General features: G+C 42.4%; 1 protein-coding gene across 2 annotated transcripts; it reads right to left on the reverse strand.

The window, feature by feature from the left end:
• Nucleotides 1–3,515: 3,515 nt before the first annotated feature.
• DEPDC7 (DEP domain containing 7) lies at nucleotides 3,516–16,109 on the reverse strand. 2 transcript variants are annotated; one of them, XM_074956959.1, is made up of 9 exons: nucleotides 15,965–16,109; nucleotides 12,759–13,146; nucleotides 10,753–10,880; nucleotides 9,549–9,738; nucleotides 7,297–7,511; nucleotides 4,512–4,654; nucleotides 4,169–4,294; nucleotides 3,981–4,059; nucleotides 3,516–3,730 (listed from the first exon to the last, which is right to left on the reverse strand). In XM_074956959.1, exons 1-9 carry the CDS (start codon nucleotides 16,035–16,037, stop codon nucleotides 3,516–3,518), a joined length of 1,557 nt encoding a protein of 518 aa, XP_074813060.1. In that variant the 5' UTR covers nucleotides 16,038–16,109. The 2 variants fall into 2 exon arrangements, with proteins under 2 accessions (XP_074813060.1, XP_074813059.1); XM_074956958.1 differs by having other exon boundaries at nucleotides 15,953–16,109.
• Between the last annotated feature and the right edge of the window lie 6,890 nt (nucleotides 16,110–22,999).

Genomic DNA, 22,999 nt, shown 5'->3' on the forward strand with positions numbered 1-22,999 from the left:
CCCACCATGTACCTATATTCTTCTCAGGTACCACAGGCTCTCAAGATTCACCCTTCTTTCCTGGCAGGGCTTAACCAGGCTCCTCTTTAGCATCCTCCAACAAATCCCAACTGAAAAATATAAACTGACAATAACTTCTGTCCTCCTAGGGCTTGGCTTTTCATCCTTCTTTAAGTTTTCTCCTACTCCAATGAGAATGCTTCCCAGAAGTCTAGGTCCTGCCCTTTTAAATCAGGGCTCATCACCAGAGCTTACTCCATGTCTCTCTTGACCCTTCGCCAGAGTGTCAGTGCATGAGAGGAACCAGGCCTCCTCTGCCCCAAGAAACCTTTTGGCCTGCAGCCCCATCATACTAGCCAGCCAGCTCCTCCACAGCTGGGTTTCATCCCACATTTGTCCTGGCCCAGCCTGCACCTGCAAACAGTGCACTAAGTGAGCTCCCTTTAACTGTTTCAGTGCCAGTAGGGGGGTTTACACTCCATCACAATGTAGTCTGGTTTTTGGAAAGAAAAGGTAAATAATTATTTTTTCTAATGGAATTCTGGACCATTGTTATGGATTTCCCCACTTTATTTACTACTATTTCTGCCTTTTCCAATAATCAGATATTTGAATACGGGCTCTAAATTAGAGGTCCCCAAACTGTGGGGTGGGATGTACAGGAATGTTCAGGGGGCGGGGAGCCCAGGCCAGCCCCCATGGGGGGCAGGGAGGGAGCACCACCCAGTTCCGCCCCCACCTATGACCCCAGCTGCCAGCCTCTAACCCCTGTCCGTATCTCCAGTGGATAGGAGTAAGGGAGGGTGCGATTTGGGGAGCACTGCTTTAGATTAAGTTCCTGAATTTAAAAAAAAAGGGGGGAGGGGGAGGTATCAGTGCAGTATATACAGTTACATATTCTCCAAAAATCTATAGCCAAATAAAGAAAAGGAATGTACTTAAGCCTGGATAGTCTTTGAAGGTCATTATGTTCTAGACAAAATCTTCCCTCTCAAGAACTAAAGTATTATTGGGTTTTTCCTTACACTCAACCCCAGATTACTCAATATCAGCTGTTCTTTATGTGAAAATACTCTAAAGTACGTGTTGGGAGCTGTAAAATTAGTTGAGACACTCAGACTGACAGTTGTCTACACGTGGTATTTCTTGCCCTATTACATCAACTATTAAGGCAGTTTGAAGAGAGGAAACTCTTAGAACAAATTTGGTACAAATGGGCACAGACAGTTCCCACAGAGCTAGGATAGTAATAGCAGGTTAAAACTGGCATGTTAAAAGTGTAGCAATATTAATATTGCTTGACAAAAATAAGCCTTGTCACTTGCTACCAAAGCTTTTTCAAAATGGATAATTACCTCTTTGTAACTCTTGCTTTTTATGTCACCCTTCTAGAAAGGAGAGGAAATTATTCTTTGCCTCAAATAGGTGTGAGGAAGAGGGACTAGGAAATTTAAAGAGGGACTAGGAAGGGGGAGGGAAGGGTAGGGAGTCTTGAATCCTACTACTTCACACCTAGTTTGTTTTTCCCCAGAATGCAATAAAGGTGGTTTCAGTACTCAATCAATTCACTTAAAAAAAAAAAATCCACCAGAACAGAAGCAAAAATACAGATCAGCGTGGACTGAGCAGCCATTTGTTGCACAGAAAATTATATATTGAATTAATAGGGATCACTGCCTATGCACAATACTTATCTTGACTTCTGCGGTATATGAAATTCTACCGTTTCATGGAGAGGAGAGTGGAGCTGTCATATTATAGAAAAGATTATGTAATATTTGCATAGAGGTGTTGTATGTGCTCATTGCTGTTCTTACTGGAGTACTAGGTAATGTGCATTTTGTAATAAGTCTATACTCCTACCCTTTAAGATGAGGCACTTTATGGACATCTTCAGAAACAGGCTTGGATTTAGGCAGCTCAATGATCCATTTCACAATACTCACTCTGATCTTGAGCCAGTGCAAAGACCATTTCAATGATCTGCCATATGTCATGAATTCTCAGATTTACAGCTGTTAGGCACAGTTCAATCTCCATCTTGAATGTAGTTAAAAGTAACCTAATAAGAAAAATATAGCAAGAGCCTATCTTGCTTTAGCTACACTGAATCAACACTGTGTCTGAAAGTCAACTGACTTCAGACCCATTAAGTAGCATCAACTATTGTTGATCTTTCTTCAGGATAATTCACATTTAGGAGCCAAGGAGCAGAGTGTCATTGGGAGCTGGAGGAACAGCCATCTAGTTTTTTTGCCCCTGTAGTTCAGCAACCCTAAATGGCAGTGGCTATTTGCATTATGGCACACTAATTAACCATCCTTACTCTCCCAAATTAAATAGTAGATAGTTTCTCAGTTACATTGTTCCGCACCAATGAAGGCAGACAGCAATAATGCAATTTAGAGTTCCTGTACAGCAAGGGACATACATAACGAAGGGAAACTGTTTTTACTGGCACCAACAGCTTGGTGAAACCCTCTCAACTCCAGGTAAGGGCAAAGTTGGCTCCACGTCATTGAAGAGACTGATGACTACGCTCTCACTAATCTTTACGAGCACAATAGGAAGATACATCGCAGCCTCCAGGGTTTCACTGTGGATTTATGTGGACAAATCACATGTCCACATTGTAGAATTCAAAATCCCTGTGTTTGTTCCAAAATCTCTAACTGTAGCTAGAAGGTTCATACTAAGAGCACTCCATCACTGACCATTACTTTGCAGTAACCAAGATTCATTAAAGCACTCAGACTGGCTTTTCTGCTAAACCAGTTGATATCCAGCTACAACTGAATATTATCTTTTCTACAGCAACTCTAAAGCCATTAAAGTCAATGGGAGTTGAGGGTACACAGCAGGATCAGGCCCTTAATGATCAAGTCATTCCCCCATTAAGCTTAAATTGGCACAATGAGTCATCTTAACATGATGAGAGTTCAGTTAGTTTGATACAGGTTGTGGAATACCAAACAAGTGTTTACACAATTTTCTAGACTACTGTGGTACTGCATTGGTTAAAAAAAAAAAAAAAAGGAAAGATAGGTTACCTTGAACTATGTCTACAAGGGCAGTTAGATTAGTCTAAGATTCAAGACCAAAAAAATTGCTGGAGGAGGAGAAATAACCCCCCCGCCAAAAACCAGTCCCAGGCAGCCAGAAGTAAATACTTTTGCTAAGTGACTCACTTCCCATTGTCACAGAACTTTACTTCCATGTTTGAAGAAAGTAATATTAAAAATAATACAGGAGTTGGGATTCTTGGTTTCAGATTTCACTGCCATTGTTTTGGCAATTCAGCAACAAAAATTTAAAATGAGCACTCAGACTGTTTCATAAATATCAGCTGCTTTATAAAAGCAACTGAAGGCCAAGATTATAGTTTATAATTTGATTACTTGTAAATTCCATTCATCTTCAAAATAATTTTATTATGTGGATGAATACAAAATCTTTAAAAAAAGACATTAATGTTTTGAAAACTACTGTACAGATTACATTTCTTTAATTTTAAATTACACACACATATTAGTAACTCTGTCACCAAAGTATTGCATGAAAATAGTTGGATTGCTACTATGAAATTGACCTAGCAGCTTCTTTCTCTCCTTGGCAGAGATTTTTGTATCTTCATCAATAGTTTTTAGCAAAGATAACAGCTCAGCTTTTGTGGTCTTCTGAACACTGTAGTGATATTCACTTTGATCAAGTTTCTGGCAGAAGGTGTAGCCTAAAGACATGTGAAAGACAGTCAGATAATTTACAAGCAATGGGACAGAATTAGCCATCCTGTAGATTTTACAGGCATGTTTGCCTTTAAGATGGTTCTGTACCTTTCATGACACACCCAGTTTTAAAAAGGATCCTTTGATGCAGTCTTAGACTGCATTTTTAGTGAGATTACGTATTTGTCCAGATTACAAAGAGAGTGACTTTTAAAACACATTATTTATAGTCTAAAAGGCAATTAAGACACTTACCTGTATCCTTATTAGGATCTTGTCCTTGTTGTACAGCCATCAGCTTATCACTAACCATTTTATGTAATGTTGCTGGGATCTTGAACAAGAGAGTAGAAAATATAAACATTTTCTGTGGTTAATGTTTTAGGTAGATTTGAGATGTATTTTAGTTCAATTGTTTAAGGTGGCTGCTTTCTCAGCCTTACCTTTAAAACGTCTTTTTGCTGGTCCACCAAGAACAAAATGAGGAGGTCAGTTTTTCCTTTGGATAAAGTTTTATTGTTGACAATAGCTTTAGAGAATGTTCTTTTTACAACCATCCTGTTGTCACTCTACAAAATAGAGTGACAGAATAGTCAGAGGGTTGCGCTATAGTTTTCTTATTTATTAAGTATGGTGAACAAGAAAGCTTGTTCATTTTACCGTACTTTTTTAGCATACAGTCTTTCAACATTAAATTATATGAAGACACAGAGGTAACCCCCCCACAGATATTACAAGTCTGCTGGAAGTTATAAAAGTGCTAGAAATCTTGGACATTAAATTTACCTCTTTCTGCAACTTGAACTCAGAATGATGTGCTGCAATAGCCATGAAGTACAACAGCCTCCTAAACTCCTCTCTAGTTTGACTATCCAAAAGCTTCAAGTAGAGTTGAATTGCTTCTAAAGCTGGTTCTGTCTTTCCATTCACTGGGACAAAACACAAAGTTGAATAGGTTCATGCTCCTATTATATATCTTTTTTGAAAGATCAAAGTCCAGAAACATTAATTTTTAGTAAATTAACCAACAAAAACAGATAAAGTTATCCATTAAACTAGACATATCTAAGCAGAGACTAAGGGCAAGTCTACACTACCAAATTGAGTTGACCAAAGTTACACTGACACACAGCCACCACAGTAATCAAATCACTTTTGTATGTCCACACTACACTCCTTGCGTCAGCGGTGTGCATCCTCGCCAGGAGCGCTTGCACCGATTTAACCGTCAGTGTGGGGCATTGTGCAATGGCTTCTGAAAAGCAACAACAGTTGCCATAAGCAACACAAGTGTCTGCACTGACACTGCGTTGACCATAGCGCTACGCCTCTCACAGAGGTGGAGTTATGTCAGCATAGTGGACGAGTTACATCAGCGGGAGCTACGTTTCAGTGTAAACGCTTACAGAATTAGGTCTACGTAAGCTGCCTTACGTCAACCTAACTCTGTAGCATAGACCAGGCCTAAGCGTATCCACAGTGCGAACAGCAAGTTTCTCTTTCACTCTGCTCCTGTTTTAGAAAGGTAATTGATTCTTGTATTAAAATTTAGGAGTAATTTGTCTCTATGCAAGCAAACAAATTTTTTCCATTAGATTATGCAGCCGTAAATAGATTTATACAGATTTGAGGTTTATAATGGAAAATATTTCTCAATCAATTGATTTAAAAATATTTAAATTATATACCAGCTTTGAACCTGTAAGGCAACAGGATGCATACTAACAGAGACAAAGAGATAAACACAAAACTAAACAAACCACCCAACTGAAATAATTTCATTTTTGCATGTGTGTTACTTCTGGCAGCTTCTATAGAATTCTATGCCCTGAATGATTTCACAGGCCACTTTGCTTTAAGTTCTTCAGTATTCTTAAGTGACACATGATCATTGCCCTGATCAGGCTGCATTTATGCTCAAACAACCTTTAGCAATTCCGCCCCCCGACCTGGACACTCGGATTCCAGGTGTTTTCCACCTGTACCATGATAATCAGTGTTGACAAGTCTGGTGACAGGTCTGTTTGGCTTGCCATTGTAGAACACGCCACACCTGAACTCTCTACACTCATATTTAAGAGATCTCACTTTGTCAACTTCAATTAGCAATTTACATTCCACAAAATAAGATTGAATTGTAAAGTCAACGTTACAACCAACATTGGCAACTTTACAAAAAAAAAGCTAATATATCAGCATGACCTCCAGTTGTGCCAGACATTGCATTGTATAGAGTCTTCAAAGGGAATTACTTCTGAAGTTCTTACTGGCACCAATTGAACTTAATATTTAAAAGTTAATTTACACAAGACTAAGGTAATCTCCTCCAGTAACTCTCTGAATAGCAAGTGGCACACTTCAGAAGAGGACTGGTAAAGAGAGATGGGGCTCTGTGTTTTCAGTATGCTGATGACTCCCCGCTGTATGCCTCGATCTTGTCCGATTCAGATGATGCACTTCAGGTAAAGTCTAGTCAAGTTAGGGGCATGGATGAGAGTGAGCTGGCTCAAGCTAAACCTAGAAAAGACTAAAGGCAGTGATGGTGGAAGCAGCTGAAGGAAATGGCAGAGATAATCATAAGAATGGCCATACTGGGTTAGACCAAAGGTCCATCTAGCCCAGTATCCTGTCTGCCAACAGCGGCCAAAGCCAGGTGCTCCAGAGGGAATGAACAGAACAGGTAATCATCAAGTGACCCATTCCCTGTTGCTCATTCCCAGCTTCTGGCAAACAGAGGTTAGGGACACCATCCCTGCCCATCCTGGCTAATAGCCATATTTAAAGTGAATCATATTCGGTTATTCACCTCTGAAGTATTTTTAAATGAAATATATTATCCACAGCGTGGGGTGGGGGGAGCCACTAGCGAGCTATACGCATATCTACCTAACGAAAACCAAACTAGGCTTAAAAGAACACTTGGTAAATTCTAATGAACCAATACAGATATGCCAAAATGAAGTTGTATGGAAGTAGATATGGTAACTTAGGCCTGATTCTCTACTGCTTTACATCTTGCGTAGTCATTTACACCTGTGTAAAACAGGTATAAAATACAGTCACATCAAAAAGTTAGAGTTTCACACCCACTTTGAACAGGTGTAGACAATCTGGCCTTGAGGCTCCTAAGTTAGAGTTCTCTTACTCAAAATTTAGGCCACAGCTGCACTGCTGCTTAAATACAGCTGCATGGCTGCATCACATGTGGAGAAGATACTCTGACAGGAGAGAGCTCTCCTGTTGGCATAAAAATATTTTTTTTTTTTTATATTTATCCATCCACCCACGCAAGCAGCATAAGCTATGTCAGCAGGAGAAGCTCTCCCGCCGACATAGCACGGTGCACATGAATACTTATGTCAGTGTGTAACATACGTCGCTCAGGGGGGTGGAATATTCACACCCCTGAGCAACTAAGTTTTGCCGACATAGGCTTAGTTTTTAGGACTAGAGTTTATACCTTTGTAGCACAGCAGTCAAACCTGAAGCCCGACAGCTACGTACCCAGTCCTGCTGTCCACTCACCAGATGAGCCTGGGATCTCAGCTTCATTTCATTTCACTTCACTTACCCAACAGCTCTGTAATTCCTGTGTGGATGTCAGACGCATGGCTTAACAGTGGTTCCTTCTTTTGGCTGTAGTATCTACCAATGGTATCAAACAGCAGTAGTTTCCATGCGTCTGCTTTATCAGGTTGACTAGGCAAATTTCTGCTTATATCCACCACCATTTGATCTGGAAGATACTCCAAGCAATCTATTGCTGCAGAGAGCCATTCATCAGTCCTAGAAAGAAAGACCATTATCCAAAGACCAAGAAATAATTCTATGAAGATACAGACATGAAACAGTCAGCCAGCTGAATTTTGTCTCCAGAGGACAAAAGACTCTGCAAATACATCCATGTAAATGTTCAAACCAGTAAATGAAAATATGTTTGGTGCTCAGATGATATAGTAACGGGCAAAGCCTAAGAACCTAGACAGAGTTTAGGATCAAGTTAAGGGTTTAAACGTCTGTTCCTCCATTATTTGCTTTTCAAGATAGGAGTTTAGGATTCCTTTTGCTTGAAATACTTGTAATCTCATTTAGCTGGACAAGGTCAAAGTGGCATTCTATGTATGAGGTGTAATTACCAGACCTGATCAGAGATTCCTCAACTTTGATCTGATCTTAACAGATAAGGACAGGTTTCAATACATATTTTTAATAGCAGACTATACAATTTCAGGCTAAGACTTTTTTAAACTAATGATTAAGGATTTGAAATCTCTTAAGTACACTGAAGAGATTTTTAGTCTGCTCACTCACGGTTGATTAAGAGTTTCCAGAATCCAAAAGAAGGAATTATACAGCCACACGTAGTTTTAGGTTCTTTTTCTGTTGTGCAGTATGGTTAAAGAAAACATTTTATGTTACCTATCCTCACTGTCATCTCCTCTAATCAGGTGCTTTTCTTTTTTTGTCTAATTAATTTCTCCCCACTCTGAAATAACTTACCAGCACCTATTCTGATCAGAAGTGCTAACCCTTAAAAACGACATTTAATAAATTTCAAGGCAGATGATGTTGACTTACTGCATACCTCAGCATGCTTTTTGTATTTGCATACTTCAGGTGTGAGACAAGTTTAATTCCATGCTGAACAATGCTAACCTTTTGAAACCTCAGAGAGTTGACACAGCAGTAATACACAATTACGACCAAGCCCTTCATTAAAAATAAACTACATTAAAAGATTACACTGTTAATACTTTAATATTAAAAAGGAGAGTGTGCTTAATTATTTTCCAGCTGATTTTCCACTATTTGCTGTAATTCCAAAGACATATCTATCTGGAATACTCAGCAGAAGAGGATAAGTTATAACTCTAATTCCCCATAGACAAGTGGTGTCCAAACTTTTCCTATTGCACCCCCCTTTACCAGTAATGGAATCTGTCCACACACATCCCCCTCCATTACTGCACAGTTGGTTCAGCAGGGAATCTTGGGCTCGGGTCTAGCCAGCCGGAGGGCCCTCCCCATCTCCTGTAGGGGCTGGCCCAGGCCCAGCTATGCACTCCCTGAACATTCTTCCATGCCCTCCTCGTGGGGCATGCCCCACAGTTTGGGGACCACTGCTATAGACTCAACTTAAAAGTTTCCTATCAAACCAGAGTTCCTAACACCTCACACTAAAAGGATGATTGGCTAAAAGAAAGTCAATTCACCATGTGTAGAAACCCCTTTACTTAGAATAAAATAGACCATAATTGAAGGTGGCTGATGGACAAGCTTATCTCTCTGTCCTCGAGAAATCATTAAACACAGTCCCAGGTCTGGTCTCCATTTCTGTCCAATAGCTTCTTGACTTGTGTTGCATGTTGCTCACAATCTACAAGTGTTGGAAAGTTAAACCCTATTTTGAGTGTTTACATCTCCATGTAATAAGGTAGCCCTTACTGGAGAATTCACCAACTTTGCTAAGTCAAATGAAAAACCAGTGGTATTTTGCTGCCATTTTAAAAGTTTATTTTAAGACATTTGGGCACTTTTGTTCCTTACTTAACTATCAGTGCTTTCACAGACCTTCCAGGAATCAGCAGTAATGGTCTGTGTTGAATCTGATGTTAGCAAACTATATCACTATTCAACCCAGTCAGTAGATACCATCCATGCCTGTTGTCTTTCATGCAATAAGGGAGGCTGATCACGCTTATTACAGTCATGCCTATGGATGACTCAACAACAGGCCCATTTGTGCTGGGTTTCTATGTGACTTAGGAAGAGAACTGTCCAGAAATGCTTCCTGCTCTCACAGTTAAATAAGTTTCTACTTACTGAGAGTCACTGAAAGCCTTGAGAATTTCTCTGTCTATGTAGTTGCTTGTGATGATGCATCCCGCCTCCTTCTTGGGTTGGGGAAGCTTGGACCTAACCCCTTGATGTTCAAGTAAAGAGTCAAGAAGTGGAAGGTCCACAAGCTGCAGCAGACGAGCAATTGTTTGTTCTTGCCATACTTCATTAATAACTGGGAGGGGTTGGAGCATATAAAGACAGTGAGATCCTGCTAGTGAAGTGAAGAGTCAAGAAAGTTACAATATTTTTCTTTCCTCTAACAGACTTCAGTGTTCTCTTAGCACGGGGTTCCAGTAACAAGGAGTGGGTTTCTTATCAACTTTAAGGGCATTTTATCACAGCAAGAGAAAAGAATTTGTTTAGTTAGCTGTTAGAGTAGTAGAATTACCTTTGGATAAGTCTGAAATGCTTTACATTTTTTGTACTCTAACTTGCAAGCAATCTTTGTCATAGATAAGGAATCAAGTCAGGTAATTCATACTCACAGGGCCTTCTGAAGAAAGAAAGGTTTGTTGAAGTTCAAACAATGACTCTTAGCTGTAGATCCCTACCACATTTAGGGCTTCCATAACTGAAAACTAAAAGACCTGTCTACTGTAGTTTCCAGGAAGTATATTTGAATCAAGCCAAGAGAAGGAAACATCTAGCAATAATCCAAAAATCTAAATTTTACAAACAGTTTAAACTGAGTGAGAAAACACGAACTGTCAGCCACCATTTTAAGCCCTCTCATATAAAGCAATTAAGGGGGAAGTTTGGAGACTGGGTAGAGCATATGCACATTTTGCGGGATAGGAAAAGAGTTCGAACCAACAATGAGTTATGTCTATGATGAAGTCAGGTATGACTGTATCTTAAGATTTTAACTGACAAACAGGGAAGATTTCTGACTCCAGTATGAATCTGTGCCAGCCCGTGACAGTAGCGTGCTCTCCCTCAGAAATTTCTACACTGATGTATTGTTTAAACTGGAGATAACGGATCTCTGTTAAAATCTAAGCTAAAACAAAACGTCAGCGCACAATGCTCTCCTTGTGTTTTGAACTTTGAGTTTCATAACAAACACTGAAGAGAGTCTAGCTTAACATCTTTCCTCCAGTTTAAGACTGGAAAGGTGTACGCCTGTCGTGCTAGTTAGTCCTTCCTCCTTGCCCCACAAGTAGTTGGGACATCTTATTTGGCTTACCTTGACGAGACAAACTTTCAGAGAGGTTTACTTCAGGAGCATTAGCAGGTTTTAGACTCAAGTTTTCCCAGAGATCTTCTAAGCTTTCTGATTTGATTGGAGGAGAATTAAATGCCATTTTCTCAAGTCTGAGACAAAGAGAAAGGGTGATCCAATATCAGGACTTCAGAAATAAGGGCCCCATTTACTTATTAAAAATCAAATCTATACACATGAAACAGTGACTACCCTTGGTGCCAATTAATAAAGAGCTTTATTTTTAAAAATCTTACTGAATGCTTCTGCAGAATAACGGCAGGGGAGGGGCAGGCGGAAGAGAGCACAAAACTCCTAAAGACTGACGAAAGTAGAGTAAAAGTGCCTCTGAGCTTCTTGTTAAAATTCCCTTTGCTCTCATTGCTCTGCTCCAGTTTGAACAATGCAAGGGAAACTGACATTTCATTTCACTTCCTTACTACTTGTTCATGGAGTAAAACAGAGCAGCACCAAGTGACAAAGCTGCACAGTGTGCTATAGAGGAGGGAAGAAAGCAAGTCACCAATATCCCTAGCTCACTGCCACGACTCTCCATCCTAGGCTGCACAGATATCACGGAGCACGAAAGCAGTGCACTGTTTGGAAAGCTTTTCTGCCTTCCCTGTAGCCACAGGCAGCACATATAGACGCAGCCACTTATCAGAACCCAGCTAAGAGCCATGAGCACGTGTACTGGTTCACCCTTGCCTCCCCTTTCAGGCCTGGAATTGGCAGGTCCCTCTGAAGCAGCAGGGAGTTCTCTTCCAAAATGACCCCTGAAAAATGGGAGAAATAAAACAGGAGAACGGGATGTTCCAGACACAGCACACACCCCCGGTGAAGGATTTGTTGGGATTAGGATATAGTTTGTGTTCCCACCTCTTGTTGCTTCACATCATTGCTAAGGCAGTACGGAAACAGCCTGTGAGACAAGCTTAACATGAACACAAATGTTTGTAGGCTGTTAGCCCTTCTGTCCCTGCTCCCTCTCCACCCACGTCCATATTTTACTTGATTCCAGTCATGGCCTACTGGATCCAAGTGTCTTTCCTTCTTTTCAGCTATCCACCATACGATGGGAGAAATACCATAGCAACTCCAGCTGGCCACTCATTTCTGCTTTAAGCAGCTAGAAATAGGAAGTAAAGGACTGCTTTATAGAAGTATAAAGATAATGGGCCAAATTCATCCCAAAAATAAAGGCAGTGCAATTATGCCAGGGATGAATTTGGCCCAACAACTTTTATATAGCAAATTTCTTCAAACATTCATCAACATAGGAATATGTATAATGTTTTAAAATGGTAATTTTTTTTGCATTTATCTAACTCTGGACAGCAAGACTAACTGCATTAGTCTCGCTTTCTGATTGCATGTGCAAACTTTGCAGAACTGTGGGCCATAAGTGCAGCTACTCAGAAGACAGACCTCTGTATACATAAAAGTAGTTGTTTTCGGGGTTTAAAACAGTAAATTTGGGGCCTAATTTACACAAATCTTTTTAACAGCTAGGGACTTCCAAAAGTGGCAAGACAGTAATAATTTTGCAGTTTTTCTTGGGGACTACATGGCTCAGTCAATTGGTAATGAGACAACCTCTGGATTACTAGCCCAAATCCACACCAGAATTGCAGTGACTGAACATTATTCCATGTGATTAGTGATCAGATACCTCCATTAGATGAGACTGATGGTCTCAATCCACTTAGTGGATAAACATCCCATCTCCTCCTCCCCACAACTAGCTCCTTGATTTCAGTCCTTGTGACTTCTTGGACAGAGATGGCAAGGGCTGAACCGACATAGAGACTGAACTTTCTCATTTGAAGATGTGGTTCCAACAGGTAAAAACCACCCATGCTGTACTGGTTTTGTGGATGGAAGGGATTAGCTGGATGCCTTTCAAGAAAAACTAAATACACAAACCACAAAAAATAGCATTATTTCCCCACTGCAAAGCATCTTATCTTTGCATACCATTGAGTACTAACCTTTGACTACTAACATATTCTCTCTCAAATGGACTGTCTTCTGGGTTAGGTACATTTGTCAATCTATAGAGGCTGCAGCTACTATCTTCGAACATGGACCGTTTGTCTTTTCCAAAGACTCTAGTTGAAACTGCCTCAAACACTTTGTAATCCATCAGTGCTTGACACACTCGCACTACCTTAGCACGGGAAATATCGACATCCCCAAAATATTTGTTCTGGAGGAGATGAGCAAAGATGACATCCACTGCATCAGAGCCAATAAAACAGTTATTAAAGTATTTCAGGTTCTGTCGCCGCTTTTTCACTTCCACTTGAGTCTGAAGAGCATTGATGATGCTGCTCCATACATATGTTGCTCCAAATGGCTTTTGTGCTAAGCTGAAACCTAATGGCGGAAGGACAGGGAACGCATTAGTAACGGCATTTACTGTGATTTGCTGATAGTCTGCTCTGAGGAGAGTATATAATTCTGAAAAACTGCAGAGCAAGCTATCACTCAGCCAAGAAAAAAAAAAAGGCTAGGCAAATGTATTACACTGGTTTCATGCATGCTCTTTCCCCCAGCACCTCAGCCTGCTACTTATTCACAGCTAAAGTTCTCCTGCCCTTAACTGGTAGCGTCCTGTGATTTTCCACTCAAAGTACCTTGTTCAAGACACCACTGACAACCAACATGAGATATATATAGGGGACCACTTACACAGACATTTATCTTCTACAGAATTTAAAACCACCAGCAAGTTAAAAAACTATGGACCCTATAATCCCAGCAGTTGCATGTTTGGAACTCCCTGGCTTCTCTGCTATGGCTGCCAACAGGATATGTTAACCGTGTTAATTTTCATACAGATTTCTGATAGAAAGCCCACCAATACAGGAAGGGAACACATCCTCGCAAGTATACACATGCACCCCAAACCTATGTAGCGTTTACACATACTAACTTCCACAAGCAGCCAAACGGATCATATAGCATCTCCCCTTTTATTAAATAAATGGCCCTGTTTCACTTGTGGAAGCAAAATTCAGGAGTTAAGAAAGTACTGCCAACATCCACTGGGTCAGTCATGGCTATCCAGCAGCACATACCCTGGTAGCAGCAATATTCATTGACTGATAAACTCAAAATTCAGCTCAAAGTTAACATTAATAAATGGGCCATCTTGATTATCACTACAAAAGTTTTTGTCTCCTGCTGATAATAGCTCAACTAATTAGCCACTCACAGTTTGTATGGTAACTTCCAATTTATCTGTATGTGTATATAGATATATCTATCTTACTATATGTTCCACTTTATGCATCTGATGAAGTGAGCTGTAGCTCATGAAAGCTTATGCTCTAATAAATTTGTTAGTCTCTAAAATGCCACAAGTACTCCTGTTCTTTTTGTGGATACAGACTAACACGGCTGCTACTCTGAATCTAATAAAGAGGACATTAGAAAAAATAACTCTGCTCAGTAGAAACCTGCTGATGTCAATTTATGTTTCAGGGCCCTCTGGTACGAAGGAGATGGGAGCAGAGAGGCATCACATTCATAATCCTGGTCAACAAATTAGGTTAATGTTAATTTCAAGAAGTCTTGGAATGCTGGGGAAGTTCCAGAAGACTGGGGGATGGGGTGGAGGGAAGTGGGGAAAAGAATCTAATGCTGTGCCAACATTTAAAAAAAGGATAAACCAGATGTCCTAGGTGATTATAGGCCTGTCAGTCTGACACTGATCCTGGGAAAGATAACAGAGCAGCTGATACAGGACTCAGTTAAGAATTAAAGGAGGGTATTATTATTAATGCCAATGATATGGGCTTATGGAAAACAGATCCCATCTAACTTGATTTTTTTTTTTTAAATGAGATTACAAGTTACAAATCAGCACTGATAATGTTTGTGGCTGACACAAAAATTGGGGGAGTGGTAAATAATAAAAACAGGTCACTGACACGAAGAGATACGAATTGCTTGGTAAACTGGGCACAAGCAAACAGTGTGTGTTTTAATATGGCTAAATGAAAACCATAACCATCTAGGAACAAATAACGTAGGCCACCTTTACATGGGGTGGAGGACTCTATCCTGAGAAGCAGTGGCTCTGAAAAAGATTTAGGAGCTGTGGTGGATAATCAGCTCAACAGGAGCTCCCAAGGTGATGCTCTGGCCAAAAGGGCTAATGCAATTCTTGGACATGTAAACCGAGGAATCCAGAATAGGAGTGAGAGGGTTCAGAGAAGAGCTGCAAGAATAATTAAAGGATTAGCAAACCTGTCTTACAGTGACAGACTTGAGCAGCTGAATCAATTTAGCTTAACAAAGAGCAGGTTAAGGGATGACTTGATTGCAGTCTGTAAGTACCTATGAATCTGTACAAGTTACTAGAGACAAAACTAGAGTCTCAATTTGCAGCTTGTGCAGCTGTGGAATATAACCCAGAGATGCTTAGCCTCTTATGCAGAAACACTTTTCTCCAGGAGTTTGGGACTCAGGAAACTCCAGGCAAGTTCTGAAATACTGTCAATAGGACAAGGAGTCAGCCAGTTGCATATCCTACCCAGCGAGGGAGCAGTGCTGCTAGGGTCAGGTACATCTCAGATACCAGGATAAAAAACAGTGACACCACAGTATCCTGTGCCAGGGTCAGAGTACACAACTCCCCTTCGCCCCCGCAGGATGGAGTTGACTGTTACTTGCTCATACCCACACTAGATCCCCTCATCGCCCCTCCCTCACAATGCCAGGCTCTAGGCAAAGGGAAGAGGGTAACTTCTAGGGTCGTTGGGGACGGGGACAGGGAGATTCCCCCGGCAGAGACACCTCCACAGAGAATGGGTTTGGGGCACCGAAGACACACCTGCGTGAGCGCCACCCTTGCAGGCCTGGGGAAAGCGCCCTCAGACCTAACTGCAGGGAGACTGCTGAGGGGGCTGGGGGGGGAAGAGCCTCAGGCAGGCAGCGCCTCCACAGGTTCAAGGACACATTCCCCCCACCCCCGCTGCTCGCCTGCTCCCTCTGCGTAGACACATCCCCGCTCCCAGCAGCTTTTCACGCGGGTGCGTGCGGAGACGGGACCAGCGGGGCTGAGCGAGGGCAGCGTGCGGGTCACGCCTCGGCTCGGCTCCCCCCACAGTGTTTCCCACTCACCCCGTCCCCCCTCGGCCCGTGCCCGTGCCCGTGCCCGTGCCCGTGCCCGTACCCGTGCCCGTACCCGGGGGCTTGTTAGCCGGGCTGTACACAGCGCAGAAATTCAAAGCTGCCGCCTTCTCCCGCACGCTGGCCATGGCTAGCCGCTCCCAGCGCCGCGAGCCGACTGCGCCCGCGGCCGCCGGCCCAGCTGGGATCTAGCCGAGGACGTGGGCGGAGCCTTCCTGAGCAGCGCCCCCCTCCCCATTGGTTATCTAGGCCGCGCTCCGTCCTCCCTGTATCCGCCCCCCCGGCCAGGCCCCGCGAGCGCGTGAGGTACAGGCAGCGTGGGCGGGGCAGGGACCTTGTCCGCACCCCAGTGCCTGGGGGAATGAGCCCCGGCTTCTCGTGTCCGCCTGCTCCGCCCCCAGTGCCGGTTTTACAGTCTCCCTCGTTTCCGCTGGCCCAGCAGAAGGATAACGGGAAACATAATTTAAAACGGGACAGCCAGTTATAATAAAATCAAAAAAACCAGGCGCTCAGGGAAACGGCTCCCTGCCCATGTAAGGACTTTTAGCACCTAAGGCAGGCACGCGGACTTTTCTTCAGGTTGCAGTGGTGGATTTGGGGGGGGGGGGGGAAGAGGGAGAGAGCTGACATGTTACTGCAAGGCAGTTCGCATACATTCAAAATTTCTCCAAAGTCCTGGGCCCGCCTTTGTCAGTATTTTAAAAATATATAATGTTTAACCATTGGCTCGTGTATGTGTTTCAGTTTTTGTAAGTAGCCGTGGGATCATCAGCAAAAATTATTTTTTGTTCATGAAAAGGTTAGTATTTCTACTTCTTACACTATTTTTTGTGATCAAAAAATGCTCTTTATTTAATTATATGTTTTTGTGATTTTAACAAAATGCTGTTTATTTAATTATAGTTTTAGCTGGATAAAATTACAACCCGTTAAAAAACAGCAGTAGAGAGCTGTAATAGTTCAAATGCCTCTCAACTGCAATAAAATCTTCATCTTATACTCCTAACAGGAAAATATATAACCCTGTCACAACACAAGCATAATCAGGTTAGCCCATTTACTCTGTAAGAATGTTTTAGATTAACAAAATAATAAAAGGGGACAGACTCAACAAATAAAGATCAAGGTCTCACATAATTCCAAACTGGCCAACCACAACATGAAAGCAAACTCCTAGTAAATCTTGCAAGTGATTTTAGATGAACACGTGATAAACAATAAAAAATGCTCTTCTATCTGTTTAAGAGACACCAAGTATTTACTAATCCATCCAAAACTGTATGTCACTCGCATTTCACTGATGTTTTCAGTGTATCTTACAAAGTCTTTTTATTTAGTGTGAAAGAACCATAGTTTGTTGACCAGAGCTGCAAGGAAAGGTCTGCCTACTTCCACAGGCTTTTGCCTTGGGTGGGAAGAGGTGAGCTTTGCTTTTGGTAGGGATAGCAAAGTTGTTGAATCTTCTGTCTGACACTTTTTCAGTATGTTGTATTAGCTTCCCTCTTGCATTATGGCCTTCAACAGAACTTCCACCCTTGAAATAGAAGCAGCCGTAGAGCCTTAAATTGCATTTTAATTACATACATACACTAAGACGATGTAAGTTTATTTTAGAAATAAAGAAACTAAATTAGAGAGATTTTAAAAGTGAAAAACAAAGCTATTAAACTTCTGATTCTAGATTATTAAAAATATTGGGCCCAATCCTGCCTAAGTTTACAGATGTGCAAAACTTTACTTAACCCAGATCGCAATTTGCTCAAGGCTGGCAGCTCTTGAGTGGAGATTTTCATCTGCCCAGTAGAGCCTTGAAGATTTTGGGCAAACCTCAAGATGCTGGCAGATACAGGCTCCAGATACCTTTAATTTACACTTAGGTGTCAGTGAAATGCAGATGTATAGCCAGCAGAATGGATTTTTTAGGTCCTGTATAAACAATGGCTGTAGTTTAAAGCTGGAAATTTTAAAGGGGCCTAAGGAAATTAGACATCCAGCTCCCTTTAAATTTCAATTGCAGTTGGGTGCCTTAGGCTCTTTTGAAAACTGCAGCCTATGTATTAATTTCTCATTGACAGTGATAGATTTTTTAAAAAACATTGCATTTTGAAGATATTTACCATGCTATTTAACAATGTAAGTTACTTTTGAGGCCTAAGTTACTTGATGATGTCCTTTCAAACACACACACAAAAAACAGAGGGACTCACCCAAACCAAAGCCCCACATTTATCTTCAAAATAAAATGTAGGTGGAAATTTGTAAATTATTCTCCTTTGTGACAGTTCTAATTTTGAAGGGTGAAAATAAGTATATTTTAAAAATTAGATAAAAGGTTAGGCCTCTCACTCTTGACAGGCCTATAAAATGATCTTGGTATCTAGACTAAAAATAGTTCTGCATCAGACTTGATAGTGTCATTAGCAGTTAAGGCAGGGGTGGGCAAACTCTTTGGCCCGAAGGCCAGCGGCGTATTATTGCCTAGGCCAACAAGGCCTAGGGCTAGGGCGGCAAATTTGCAGGGGCGGCAAATTTATAATAGCAGCATTTTTGTAATTGCTGCATCAGTGACGCGCACCGCAATTCTACCAATTATAGTGCGTATTGGAACCACCCATGACGGTGCAACACCATTTAGTAAAGAACATGCTCGCGACAATCCTAAGCGTTAACAATATGACCGGAAGGAAGAAATTAAGCAGTTCTCAGTTAAAAAAAATGCTATACAAAAGAAAGGGAAAATGAAATGATAGCAAAAATGCGCAAAATTGATTCCTTTCTTGTATCAGTTAGTGCCAACAGTGAGACAGAACAAATAGTGAAAGTAGTAGTGAAGTAAAAAGTGAAAATACTGGTATTGATATTGAAAATATTGAGGTGGTTAAAGTACATATTGAAACTAATGAAGAAATTCCAGCTGCGGTTAGTGTTGAAGAAAATGCTCCAAATACTAGCATATCAGAGACGACCGGGAATCATGTTGATCTGGATATCTTTGACAATACTGCAGAGATTTGCGAATCATGTCAATCAGATATTCAATCTGACATTGAAATATCTACCATAAGTGACGACCCGGCCCAATGGATATTGAATGATGCTACAATTGAATATTTATCAATGCAATGAAAATGAAAAGAAGTCAATTTTAAGATATTGCAGCCTTCTTCAAAATTGAAATAATCATTCAGTATATCCAAATATTGATATTGCCTTCTGAATGTTTGTTTGCACACCTGCTACAAACTGTTTAGCGGAACGATCATTTTTGGCATTAAAAAGGGTGAAAAACTATTTGAGGGCTAATCTCAGTGAAGAAAAATTAAACTCCCTTTCTCTCCTGACAATTGAAAAGGATCTAACAACTTCTCTGGATTATACAGAATTAATTAATAAGTTTTCCTCTCAAAGGTGTAGGCATAAACAAATGTAATTACTTATTACTCACATACTTTTATTTCTTTTATTGTATCTACATAAAATAAAAAATAAATATTTGATATACACCAGACCCCAACTTGAATGTGGGGTTTTGGATCCATGTGCGGTTCCGCCCTATAAGCAAAATCGTGCTATACAGACGCCCGTTCAAGCGAGGGTCCGCTGTACTTGTAATTTTATTTATAATAAAACTTGCAAATGTTCAATTATTTTAATGATATTTAGATTCATTTTAGTTCAAACGAATTTGTAAAAAAACTAAAACAAGTTTGGGGGCGGGGGGCGCGGCAATTATTTCAGGGCCTAGGGGTGGCAAAATCATGAATCCACCACTGCTGAGGGCCACATTGGGGTTGCAAAACTGTATGGAGGGCCGGGTAGGGAAGGCTGCGCCCCCCCCAAACAGCCTGGCCCCCGCCCCCTATCCGCCCCCTCCCACATCCCGCCCCCTGACTGCCCCCCTCAGAACTCCTGACCCATCCAACCCTCCTGCTCTTTGTCCCCTGACCATCCCCTCCCAGGACCCCCTGTCCCTAACCGCCCCCCCCCAGAACCCCATTCCCTATCCAACCCCCTTCGCTCCCTGACTGCCCTGCTTCCTATCCACACCCCCACCCTCTGACAGGATCCCTGGGACTCCCATGCTTATCCAATCCCCCCTGCTCCCTGTCCCCTGACTGCTCCCCGGGATCCTCTGCTCCTTATCCAGCCGCGCCCTACTGCCTGTCCCCCAACTGCCCCACCCCCTATCCACACCCCCGCCCCCTGACAGGCCCCCAGGACTCCTACGCCTACCCAACCCCCCATTCCCCCTCCCCTGACTGCCCCCCCAGAACCTCTGCCCCATCCAACCGCCCCCTGTCCCCTGACTGCCCCCCCGAGACCTCCTGCCCCTTATCCAACCCCTCCCCCCCCCGCTCCCTTACCAGGCCGCTCAGAGCGGCGGGACTGGCTTATTGGAAAGCCTGGGAGGTGGGCAGACGCAAGCTGTGCTGCCCATGCGGCAGTGTGGCTGCCGGGGAGGGAGGACAGCGGGGAAGGGGCCGGGGTGAGCCTCCCCTGCCGGGAGCTCAAGGGCCGGGCAGGATGGTCCTGCGGGCTGGATGTGGCCTGTGGGCCGTAGTTTGCCCACCTCTGAGTTAAGGTTACAATAGCAATGAATGGTTTGGATCAGGAGACTCCATTTAAATGAGTATGCGTTATTACTAACATAATAGCAGATTTGGCTACTGCTGTCCCTTAAAGGTCTGGAATTGAACCTAAAAATCATCAAGAAGTTTAGTCGCCAAATTAACTGCAAAGCAGCCATAGTCCAAATTCCTCCTGAACTTTTTGTAACTTTATTTTCAGTACATTGCTGAAATAAGGTGATACTGCAATGGCCTGGTATCTTCAGGACCCTCAGTTTTAAGCCTAAAGAGAGTTAAGACCTACAAAAATATTTTTAGGAACTAGATATAGCACCGCAGTAAAAGTACAGTACAACTTTTATCAGAGAACAAGTTGTAAAAACTCTGTCAGAAGATAATGAACTAGTGCTAGCACATAGTGAACTGTATGTCTCTGAGAAGGTTGTGAGCTTTTTTTTTTTTTTTCTAAATAAAAGAAGAAAGCAGAAGAGGCTAAGTTCATTTCAAGGTAGTATTTCACTCATATTGCTATAAATAATTTATTTTGCTTTGCTTTGCTTTATATGAATGCATAACATTTCCTGTTCACCAGAGGACCATCTGACAAAAAGTCATCCAAATTTATAGGTTAGCCACTTCTTATCTCACTACAGATACTGTATCTGTATCTCACTATAGCAACGGTAACAGAAAAGCTGGACATTTTCCTTCCTTTTCCACTGGCCAAAGGACATCAAAAAGCAGTGACGGATTAACTGTTCCCAGGGGCCCTGGCCAATTTGGGGGCTTCTGCAGAAGCACCAGAATCCATACAGAATCCACCCCTTGCTCCTCCTCTCCCTCACAGGGTCCCGCCCCCTGCACCTCATCTTCCCCCAGAAGCCCCATCCTCTGGCCTGGCTGGAAACTGGAGCCGGGTTGTGGTAGGGTAACCATATTCTCCCCCTCCTCCCCCCCGGTGTGGAGCTGGCCCAAGCCACTCACCTGAGCCTCCGTCCTCCCCTGCACAGAGCTGGCCTGCCACTCACCACCCCCAACTCCCGAGCCCCTTTCTGGAAAAACTGGGCATTTGTCCCGGTTGCTCTTCTTAATCGATCAGTTGGAAAGAACAAACAAGACAAATGCCCAGATTTACCAAAAAAGTTAGGACGTCCAGGGCAGGGCTTAAAAAGGGGCCTGTCTCAGCCAAAACGGGACGTATGGGTACCCTAGGCTGCACTAAGAGCTGCCCAGGGAGCTTGGGCTGCAGTGGGGGAGCCCTGGACCCTCCACCTGCCCTGGGCAGGGGGCCAGGGTGTCCGAGAGCAGCCCCTGGCCTGTGTCTCCGCCCCGTGGGGTGTGCTGCTCAGGGCAGGTGGAGGGTCCAGGTCTCCCCACAGCAGCCTGGCTCCAGCTTCTGGCCTGGCCAGGGCCTTGTGGGGAAGGGGAGGTGGTGAGCGGGGGGAAGAGGGGAGAAATGTTCTTTGTTCCCAGGGTCTCAATAAATCTTAATCCGCCTCTGAAAAAAAGGTTATGAGGCATATAGTCATTTCTACACTGAAAACAATGTAATTAAAAATGCAGATTAAAAAGGTGTATATGTATTTGGGAAAGGAGCCAAAATTACACTGAATATTTTTATAGACCTATTTTAAAGGGTAGTAGTATCCATTGCTATTACTCTGGGATTTAATTGCTTGTGTAATTCCACTGACCCCAGTGGAGTTACACCAAGAGGAATGTGGAAATCATGATTTCTTCAATTTTCCAGGTTTTTTTTTTTTTTTCAATTGCACCTTCATAAACTTGAACCTGTCAATATAAGATTCAGTTTGGAGGCTATATTATCACTTCCTATCTAGACTCATAAGAAGAGGCCCCTCTTCTGACCTTCAAGCAACCCCAGCCTCAGCATCAGAAGCAAGCCCCCACAGACCAAGACAACAACTCAAAGAGGCACCAAACCCTTCCAGAACAACAGATGCAAAACCTGTAGACATAGCTCCACTGATATGATGATTAATACTCCCCACAACACACCTTTCAAGATCCATGGGTCCTACAGATGCCTATAGCAACATGTGGGGTACGTCAGCCAGTGCATCAAATGCCCCAACAACTTTGTGGTTGAAAGCAAACAACTACTCTGCTCTCGGATGAACTCATGCAGAAAAGTGATAAAGGACCAAAAAAAAAAAAAAAAACTTACCACCCCTCAGCAAACACTTTTCACAAAGCCATCACTCCATATCCGACACTTCTCAGTCCTTCTGTCCAAAGGAAACCTGCACAACACCTTCAAAAGATGAACTGGGAAATTTAAATTCATAACTCTACTGGACACTAAAAACCATGGACTTAAAAGAGACACTGGTTTTATGGCTCATTATAACAATTTGTAACACATCCTACTGCCTTCTAACCCTTAATTGCTCACGTAAAATTAAATGATCTACAGCATGTGTGATCCCTTATGCTTAACAATCTGTCCCACTTTATATTTAGCTTGGACACTTTGCTTACTTTCTCCAGACCTGAGGAAG

This window comes from Natator depressus, chromosome 6, assembly GCF_965152275.1.
Source record: "Natator depressus isolate rNatDep1 chromosome 6, rNatDep2.hap1, whole genome shotgun sequence".
Lineage (NCBI taxonomy): Eukaryota > Metazoa > Chordata > Testudines > Cheloniidae > Natator > Natator depressus.